At 37.1% G+C, this 11,149-nt stretch overlaps 1 protein-coding gene across 1 annotated transcript; it reads right to left on the bottom strand.

Moving 5' to 3' along the window:
* Nucleotides 1-220: 220 nt before the first annotated feature.
* Nucleotides 221-1,902, bottom strand: LOC132182656 (malonyl-CoA:anthocyanidin 5-O-glucoside-6''-O-malonyltransferase-like). The gene has a single exon (XM_059595960.1). The coding sequence runs from the start codon at nucleotides 1,775-1,777 to the stop codon at nucleotides 410-412; it is 1,368 nt and encodes a 455-aa protein (XP_059451943.1). The 5' UTR covers nucleotides 1,778-1,902; the 3' UTR covers nucleotides 221-409.
* Between the last annotated feature and the right edge of the window lie 9,247 nt (nucleotides 1,903-11,149).

Raw genomic sequence — 11,149 nt, 5'->3', positions numbered from 1 at the left:
TTAATATTTCACCTAACGCCAAGTATCATTTGTAACACTTTTTAAAACTGATATGAAGCCAGAAATACTAAAGCAGCATTTAACCCATAATTTTAACTCCTAAATTCTATGTTACAAGAATGTTTAAAATCTCTAGTGGAATCATACCATTTGTAGTTACGTTTTCAAACTTTGACCAAGGGCAATTGGTCCATACGAATTAATTACCGTTTTATTCCTCGACCCACCATTTTACACTGATTGATCAAAAGAAAACAAAAACAAAAGGGGCGACGCTCCATATCCAGTGGAACCCAAGTTTTCAACTCGATCAACAAGCTCAGACTATACCAAACAAGATCAGAAACAACAAATTAAACTAAAAAAACAAACTTCCAGACTATTTAGCCCTGAAAGGATTAATGCAGCTTTAAAGAGCTTCAAGACCTCTGGAAAATAATGAAGCAAAAACTTCCATTTCCTGTTTCTTCAAAACCAATCCTATTTCAATTCCTCCACCACCATCTCTACTATCCGAAAGACATATCGCTCCTGTTCTATCTATGGAAATCATCTCCACCTTCCTAGGCCTTCCCCACCCAAAATCAGTATTGTAAAGCTCAAACCGAGGTGATCCGGCAATTCCAACCAATCTCTGAGTCTTTATAGCGAATACCATCGGCAGCCAGTTTTCAGACCCACTCAGGACCCCATCATCCAAACTTGTTATAGCTTCACAGATAGCATTTACGGCAACAACTACCCCATCTTCCCCCAATAGCTCATTTCTTTCCGCAATCGGTGTACGAGCTCCAATGCAGTTTCCAAAATAAGTCGCAGGGATAGGAGCCTCCATTCGACGTCTGGCGTCCACGCTAATGCCAATAATGAATTTGGCGTCCCTTACTCCTTCAGCCTTGGCCAAGCAAACCCACGTGTAGGCACATGTTATTGTATATGTTGATAATTGAAGTGGCTGTTTTTGTTGATTCTTCTCCTCCAGCATGGTGGTTATCAATTGCCTGAGCTTTTGGATTTTTGCGCGACTCAACTCGAATGTGCCTCGTACAACATCCGGGGGAGTTTTGAGTTCCCATACCTTTAGGCTCTTGTTGTTTGGGCCGCCATGGTTCATCCAATGGTTCAGGAAGATTCCCTCCAGCCCAGCCGGGTCCTTGATGACCGTCCTGTCGTAGGATGGTGTTAGCTCCGGTACCATTGACAAACCGCCATGTTTGCACAAGTTAGCCCATGATTTCATGAACATGGTTGAGCTTTTGCCGTCGAGAACAGCATGGTGTGCGGTGATTCCGATACAAAACCCGCAGTTTGAGAAGATTGTGACTTGCAACGCCAACACCTGGGCTTGTTCATGGGATGTTGGCAAGTGGGGTACGAGGGAATGGTATTCCTCTGCTTCAACAAAGCAATTGTTCCCTGAGAGATGGTAGAAGTCGGCACTTGACTCAGCAAGAGTGAAGGAAACTGAATCGCCCTCTACGTAGTTGATGATGGGTTTGTGGGAGCCCTCAGGCCAAGTGAGGGTACCGGCAAGAGGGAGATAGTGTTGGAGGGTGAGGGAGAGCGAGTGTTTGAGTTTTGGAAGAATGGAATCCAAGAAGGATGCGTTTGTAGGAGGGATTTCATAGAAGAAAACTCGCTGGACTGGGGGGAATCTTAGCCAGAGTAAGTCAAATAAGGTGAGAGGAAGAGAGCTTGGGCTGGCCGAGCCTGGTGATGTTGGTTGCGGCGACACCCGGAAAACCTCGAGTATTTTCACCCCGTTATTAGGTGCCATTAGATCAGGAAGAAGCAAAGAAATGCTCTTGCAAGTAGTCGATCAAATTCCACTCTTGTAAATTAAATTGCTTACCCTTCTGAACAATGTCTATGATGGGCCGGCTAGTACTGCATTTAATTCGTCCTTTGCTGTCCATCAGTTTTAGAAATAGACGCTCATTTATTGTTAATTGTGACCATTTCTTTTTTGAAAAAAATATTCATTCTCTTATATCTATCGATGAAATAGCGGATTTCTCTTTCAAAATTAGATCACCGAGGATCCGGAATTTTCCTCCAACCAAATGTTATCCATTAAAAATTGTTCAGCCACATTTGCTAGATTTATGAGACCACATCTTTACTACAAAAAAGAAAGGACGATGGCTTACATGATAGCCGATAGGGTGGCCCAACCACCGAGGATAGTTAACACTTTTACTTCCAAATTGTCGTCGGGAAAGATCAGGATTTTATACAATTTTTTTTTAAAAAAATTATAAATTAATATACCTTATTTTTAATATATAACATTTTTCAATTGTTTCTGCCTAAAAATGATATAAATTACATAATTTAAAATTTTAAAAATCTATTATTTTAAAAATAGTGTCCCAATCCATGTCTCAATTTGTGAAACGGGATCCAATATAATTCATTAGAACTGAATATTAGTTAATTATATTAGAGGATAAAAATACATTTTCAATATAATTAACCGAATGTTATAAAATCATAATTCTGGATGATACAAAATATTCGATGTAATAAATAATGTTACAGCTAATGGATTGGGTTTAAATGATCAAAGATCAAGCCGACCATACTTTTTGTTTATTTTAATATTTACATTTTTAAATCTTCAATGATCCTGCATCTCATTCAATAATTGTTAAAAAAAAAAAATGAAGGAAAACTTTATTTTAGATTTCTGAACTACTACGCGATTTGACATACTCCTTAAACTTTGAAACCTATCAATTTGGAGCCTTGAACTGTCAATTGCAATCAATTTGAACTCCTCCGTCAAATTTTAAACGTTCAAAGTGATACAATGACATTTATATCATTGACTTTTTTATAAAATTTCAAATATACCCTTAATTTCAAATTAATTTTTTTTAAAAAAATATTATTAAAAAAAAAATCACAAAGTGACCCACGGTTGGGCAATCTTGTGACCCTTTTTTTTTTCAAAATTTTTTTTCCATTTTTTTTCAAAATTTTTTTTTTTAATAAAAAAAAAATTGAAGTGTAATTTTTTCTTTTTAAAAGTTTTAACGGTAAAAATTGAATTGATTGCAATTGAAAGTCCAAGGGTCCAAATTGAGATGTTTCAAAATTCGAGGTATGTCAAATTGCATGATAATTCAAGAGTTTAAAGTAAAATTTCTTCAAAAATAAAACAACTTTTCCCATGTTTATGATGATTTATTTTACTTGAATTGCCGTCCCAAATGTGGAGGGGCACAGCCGCGCTGGCACCATGAAGGCAAGAATACAATGCCACATCAACCTTTTTTTTTTTTTCTAAGCAAATAAGGAGCCGGTACAAGGATTAAAACACCAAAAAAGGGGTGAGCACCCCAACAACACACCCAAAACGAAAATTACAGTGTAAAAAATACACACAAATAGTAGGCAATGGGTCATAAATGACCCGGGCCTCTTTAGAAGGGCCGCTAAAAGCGGTTACAAAGGCAAAACCTAGAGCTACCCAAAGGTACCTCACAAGCAAGCAGCGAAAAAGATATCCAAAAGGATGCCAATGGAAGATAGGCACTAAAACCATTCGAAATGGGTCTGTCAGAGAAACAAACCGGCATTTGGCAATAAAAATCCCCACAAACAAGCTCAAACAAAGCAGTACAAGACAGTAATCTAATATAAAAAACATAAACATAAATCCAAACCCAAAAACCAGAAACAACAGCAAGGGATTTGAGGAAGTCGCATCGGAGTGAGGTTGGCTGGCGAAGAGGCAAAAGGCCGATGCAGATGGAGAAGAAGCGTGATGATGGGCCGATCTGACGGAGGAAGACCACTTTAGCTCCAAAAGAGTTAAAACCGAAACCCACAACAAATAGAAACGCTGATAATGAGATTTTGGGAGGATAGGGGGGTAAATCGCACAAGGCGATGGCAAAAGTGGTTAGAGATAACTTTAAACCAAGAAAAACCAAAAACTTCATAAGAAAGAAAAGCAAAAAAAAAAAAAAAAAAAAGGAAGGGAGGAAGGAAGAAGAAAGGAACTTCTTCCCCCCTCCCAGAACAGGCATAAGAGGCGGCTAGGGTTTCTTAGGAAAAGAGGAGAGAGGGCAGAGCAAAAGAGATTTTTTTTTTTTTTTTTTTTACACATCAGCCTTGTTATCTTGTCACAACTTGCAATCTGGTATGGATTTTCCGATTTTATAAGCTCTGTTTAAATCACCTTTTTTTTTAAAAAAAAAAATTGTTTTATTCCTTAAATACATATAGAAATTCCGCAACTTTTACATTCTTTGTACTTCCCTCAAGTGGGTAAAATTTTATTTGAAAAAGAAAAAGAAAAAGAAATCATTGTTTCTCCTTATAAAATTAAAGCGCCCATGAAACCAACATCTTTCCAAATTGTATTACTAAGATTCAACCATGGTTGATGTGTTGGGCTACATTCTACTTTTTCCCATTTCTGATCCGAATGGAAGAGAAAATGAGGGATCATATGAGAATGCTTCCAAAAACAAGATTAGAAGCGGCCCATTGAGCTAAAGCATGTGTCTTAAAATTGGCATATCGAGACACTTTTAAAGCATTCCAACTTTGAAAGGAAGAAAGAGTTAAACTAATATTAGAAATACAGTAAACAAAAGACCAAGAAGAAAAAAGAGCAGGGCTATTAATAGCTAAAATAACAATGAGAGCATCCCTTTCAACTGAGATAGGACCCAAACCCATAGAAGTAGCCAAACGAACCACCAAAAAGGCTGCATGAGCTTCACCTTGCAAAACATCAGTGAAAACAAGTTTCTGAGTAGCAGTTGCAAAAATGAAACCATTTTTATCACTGATCACTGCTGCAGCAACTTCAAATGAGCCTTTCACCGCAACATCAAATTCCCTTTTATCCAACCAGCTACAGGAGGCGTCCAAACATAAGGAAGAGCAAGATCCCTCCAAGCATTTTTGTGATGATTGAAAGTATTGGAGATTTGAAGAATCGCTTTACTTAAAGAAGGCTGCTTACCTTCGTGAATCAACAAATTCCTAGATCTCTAATTAAAATCCATAGTAAGGGAAGCAAAAAGTTGGAATTTGCGCACATCATCTTTAGGAATACCAAGAGCAGCCATTGGAGAAAGGAGAGCTATCACCCAATCCGGAATAGGTATGGAAGAGAAAACCAACAGTGAAAGAGGCCAAAGGGGAGCTTCTCCAAAGAATTCTAACAAATTGACAATCCAAGAAAATATGAGAGAATGATTCCGCCGGCCCATTACAAAAAGGACACAACCAAGCCAAGCCTCTTGATCATCCAAAACCACAAATAGTACATGCCGTTAGGCAAAATATAAACTTGATACTTCCGTCCATGTTTTGTCTATTTTGATACATGTCCACACTACTATTCTCTTAAGACGTAACACCTGCCCCTTGGAAGACACCTTACTATATCACAGGCGTGACCTGTGATATTTTTGCCACCTCATATGCCAAAATAATAAAACATTACCTAAACTTCTACTAAAACAATAAAAAACTAATTAATAAAATAATATAAAAAAATCTGGCCAAAATTGAGGGTAGTTGGCCAAAAAAACCCGTTAAAAAATTGGATGGAAGTACCAAATTGATATTTCACCTAATGTTAGGTATCATTTGTTACACTTTTTAAAACGAGTAATAATATAAGTGTTAAAATAATGATAATGCGAAAATTATAACGGAAGCAAAAGAGAGAATGAACACAAAGAAATTACGGGTGGTTCGGTGTTAGACACCTACGTCCACCACTCGGAATATCCCTAAGGGCTATATTGTAGTCATTAACATGATTTGTCTACAATATAAATGTCCTTATTTATAGGGTAATGTCTAAATACAAGTTTGATAATCAAATCAAGGGGGATTTAATTACAATCTCAATATATGATTACAATCAACCCATAAATAGAGAATATTTTAATATCAGCATAATTATGGAATATATGGAAAATATAATATATTTTCCATATATTCTAACATCCCCCCTCAAACTCAAGGTGGAATATTTTGAAACCTTGAATTTGAAATCCGAAACAATGATGACGGCGGTGGTGGAGGTGGGGAACGGGCCGTAGATGATGACGACTGCTGGACGAGATAGAGGCTAGCGGGCAACCAACGATGGCGACAAGTGGCAGGTGAATGCAAATTCAAAAGGGCCGACAACGGGCTAAACTCCAAAAAGGGCCGATAACGGGCTAGGGCTGACAACGAGCCAAACTTCAAAAGGGGTTGACAACGGGCCAGGGCTGACAATGAGCTAAAAATAAAAGGGGCCAACAACGGGCCAAGGCTGACAATGAGCCAAAAATAAAAAGGGGCCGACTACGGGCCAAGGCTGACTATGAGCCAAAAATAAAAAGGGCCGACTACGGGCCAGGGCCGACTGGGCCAAAAATAAAAGGGGCCAACTTGGGCCAAAAATAAAAAGAAAATGAGCACACTTGGGCGGTTATTAGATCAGCGCACCGAACCTGACCGGCGTGTGGCGCACGTGATGTGGTCTGCTTGGACCGCTTCTTCCTTTTTTTTTTCTTTTTTTCTTTTTTTTTTTTTCACTTGGATGACACCTTCTCTTTTCTCCCTTTTCTTTGCTTTCTTTTATCTCTCCTCACTCCACGCCACATGCAGCAATTTTTTTTTTCTTTTTCTTTTCTTTCTTTTCTCTCTCCTCATTCCATGCCACACGCAGCAATTTTTTTTTTTTTTTTTTTTTAAGGTTTGACTTGTTGACTTTATAAACAGAACTGGACGATAAATCAAAGAAACAAAACAAAAACAAGAGCACACACCCAGGAATCGACGCACTGCTAAGACTAATTAGCAGCATGATAAACAAAAGATGTGGCAGTGTGCGCTGCTAGCAGAGGCCGGTGCTGCTCGTCTATTAACGGCATGGTGCAGGTGAGATCCGCCGGAGGAGGTGGCTTTTTGGCGGTGGATTTGTGTGGAGCAGGCGGTAGTGGGTTGATGAACGACGGCCAGCAGGAACGATGCGGTGGTTTTGTGGTAGTCACGAGGCTCAGCTGGCAGTGGGTTGGTGCGATGGCTTGTGGGCATCGTGGGCCAGGATCGGTGATGGAGGCGCCGACAGATCTGGCGGTTTGGGCATGAGCGATTGGCGCTGATGGAGATGTGGTCGGAGGAAGACAATCTAGCAAGCTGCCGGAGGAAAACGATCTGGTCGTCTCCGATGATGACTTATTGTTCCGCTGTTCGCCCTTCTCAACTTGCGTGAGAGTAATTTTTTTTTTTCAAGAAACAAAACAATAGATTGAAGAAAAAGAAATACCAAAAAGAAATACACAGACCATTGGATCATACAATGGCTTTGATACCATGTTGAAATAATGATAATTCGAAAATTATAGCGAAAGTGAACACAAAGAAATTACGGGTGGTTCGGTGTTAGACATCTACGTCCACCACTCGGAATATTCCTAAGGGATACATTGTACTCATTAACATGATTTGTCTACAATACAAAGGTCCCTATTTATAGGGTAATGTCTAAATACAAGTTTGGTAATCAAATCAAGGGGGATTTGATTATAATCTCAATATATGATTATAATCAACCCATAAATAGATAATATTTTAATATCAGCGTAATTATGGAATATATTGAAAATATAATATATTTTCCATATATTCTAACAATAAGGAGGATTAGAATCATCTTAGTGTCATCCCAAATGTGATGTGATATTTAAAATTACCATCGGATCAAAATTCAACAATGATCATCTCAAATTCAATGATAATTTTAAATATCACATCACATTTGAGATAACTCTAAGAAAACTCATCATTACACTTTTAAGACCAAGACGGAGCCGCATATACTAAAACTGCATTTAACCCTTAATTTTAACTCCTAAATTATGTGTTATGAGAATTTTAAAATCTCTAGTGGATCATACCATTTATGTAAGAGTCGTGATTCACAGCACACGGCGTGCTTAGCATGCTTGTGCAAATTTTATTTTATTTTAATTATTTTTTTTATTTTTTTTGCACGCGGCGTGCTTCATTCACCCTTTATGTAAAGTGGTAATTAAATTAAAATAAAAAATAAAAAATTACACTTTATTCCTCCAAACTCTTTACTTCATTTGTAGTTACGTTTACAAACTTTGACCAACGACAATTGACCCATACGAATTAATGACCATTTTATTCCGAGTCAAATTTCAAAATAACCATTGATGTGAAATTCGAAACACCATTCTACACTGAATTAAAAGAAAACAAAAACAAAAGGGGCGAAGTTCCATATCCAGTGGAACCCAAGTTTTCAACTCAACAAGCTCAGACTATACCAAACAATATCAGAAACAACAAATTAAACTAAAAAAAACAAACTTCCAGACTCTATAGCCCTGCAAGGATTAATGCGACTTTAAAGAGCTTCAAGACCTCTGGAAAATAATGAAGCAAAAACTTCTATTTCCTGTTTCTTCAAAACCAATCCTATTTCAATTCCTCCACCACCATCTCTACTCTCCGAAAGACTTATCGCTCCTGTTCTATCTATGGAAATCATCTCCACCTTCCTCGGCCTTCCCCACCCAAAATCAGTGTTGTAAAGCTCAAACCGAGGTGACCCGGCAACGCCAACCAATCTAGGACTATCAGTCGTTTTAATTAGCGAATATCCTCGGTAGCCTGTTTTCAAGCCCACTCAGGACCCCATCATCCAAACTTGTTATAGCTTCGCAGATAGCATTTACGGCAACAACCACCCCATCTTCCCCCAATAGCTCATTTCTTTACGCAACCGGTGTACGACCTCCAATGCAGTTTCCAAAATATTTCTCATATATTTCTCACAGATTTAAGCATGAATTTTACACATCTCCTCCTTGTACTGAAACTACTGACAGAAAAAGTATTTCTCTTTACAAATTATTATTTCTCCAGAGGTAGGTAGGATGAACCTGAACCATCGATCACCTCACCATGATCAATGAGTTTGCAAGAGGCTATTGGAAAGGATATATAGTAGGACCCGCGAAAAGCAAAGCTTTAATTTGCTCACCATCGATCCCATTGAATCTCGAATCAAAATGATTGTATGCACGAATCATCATTATCATCTACACCTGGATCCAATCCAAAAATATTTCACTCCAAATCTTCAATCGGCCCCAAACAGATTCTCTCCATTAATTTCAGCCATATATTCAGGCAAAAGGCTCCAAAAATTTAGATAAATTTATCTTTCATCTTTGAAAATGGGAACAATGTGATAACTATAAACCCACATCACCCCATCCTTCTCTCTCCTCATCTCCTGTTACGTGAAGATATTCAACATGAGAGAGAAGAACTCTCTCACTTGTGATAATAGAGAGTCTCGATGAGATTGTATCCACTTGTATTTTGAATTCTACCTTATCTAGATTTGTAATTTGAATTCTAGATTATCTAAGTCTTACGTGATTACTCACAAAACCTCCTGTATAAATATATTCCATTACATCAATAGAAATTATTCAACGTCAAAGTATTTTACAATGATCCTCTTATACATTCAAGAGCACTAAGAATACAATTTCACCTCGAGACATGCTACATATTTTTTTATGATCGATGTCTCTCTATTTTTTTACTTTCTAAAATTATTATTAAATTTGTAAAGTTGACATGTAAAATCCATACGAGGTTACGTATTTAATAATAATTTTAATTTTTTTTTAAAAAAGAAAGTAGAAATGAATGGATTCTCTTTCACCTCATTCTTGTTATCTTGGCAGTTTGCAATATGATATGTATTTTATGAGTTGGTCCATTTCAAAACTTTAGAAAGGAGAATACAATGAAATTAGGATCTAGCATTCTAGCTGGTCTATATTAATATAATGGGCGGCTTCTACATTAGCAATATAATATATTTCGGTGAAATTCATCAGAAAAAAATATTAAATCTCCTTTTTTTTTTTTTATTGATATGTCTGCACAAGAGGGAGAAGGGAGATTCGAACTAGTGATCTTCACTTTATTAGGCATGATTCCGACGGATTGATCTACTTCTTGGAAACATATACCTCCTTAAATACATATGGAAGTTCCGCACCTTGTGCATTCTTTGTACGGAACCTTCCCTTGGAATACATCAATTAAAAGTTTAAAACCTTTCACAGCCCAGTCTTGGTGGGTAAAGAGCAAGAATATAACTGACATGAGTCACATGACATATCTTGGTGGATTAGGCCCAGTCCGTACGTGGGACCTTTCCCAAATCATAGAACCGACACTGGGCTACTTGCCCCCACCCCAAAAATGAATTGGGCCAGCTTCACGTCAAATTTCAACATGAAAAATGATCATTTTTTGAAAAAAAAAAAAAAAAAAGGTCGAGCCTGAAGAATTTCAACATGAAAAATGATCAATTTGAGATTGGTGAAATTTTGACTGATCTATCTTTAAAAGGGTGAATTAGGTTGCAAATAAGCCTATAAACCATCCGAATAATTTTTTTATTTTTTAAAAAAATTCAAAGTGGGGAGAGGAAATGCGGAAATTAGATGAAAAGTAAAAACAAGGGTCGGGCAGCCCTAACAAGAGCATTAAAACAACCAGAAATCAACACAACAAACCTAAAAACGACTTTATAATTATCTAAATTGAATGAATGGTTGATAAGAAAAATATCTCTTTATCAAATTTCTACCCGAATATTCACCCAACTCAGTTGTTGATTCTTCCACAGTAAATGATATAACAAAAATAGGTAAAACGTTGAAGTTAGCAAAAAATTCATATATATATATATATATATGCATGGTCATAGACCAGTCAATGTTTTTGTTAAATTTATAGACATGAGAAGATGAACTTCGTTTTTGCCATGGCAATTATGTGAAACATGAGAACTTTCTCTCTTTTTCATTGCAATTATAGAGCTTTCATGCCTTTTTAATGTCGGGGGTTCCATGGAAGAGATGATAAAGAAAAAAGAAAAGCTCCAACATGCCTGCGAAAGTGAAAGCTTCATCCCTCGCTAGAATTGAGTGCTAAGTAGGTGCAATCCTATAAGGGTGATTTCATATAATTAATTACCAATTCCCGATTATCTAAATTTTTGTTTCTTTTTCTATTTTATCTAAAAATATATTTTTTCTATTTCCTTCTCAAGTTATCC

This window comes from Corylus avellana, chromosome ca5 (assembly GCF_901000735.1).
Source record: "Corylus avellana chromosome ca5, CavTom2PMs-1.0".
NCBI lineage: Eukaryota > Viridiplantae > Streptophyta > Magnoliopsida > Fagales > Betulaceae > Corylus > Corylus avellana.
Note: the sequence above shows the minus strand (reverse complement) of the source record. Positions and strands in the feature narration are given on the sequence as shown.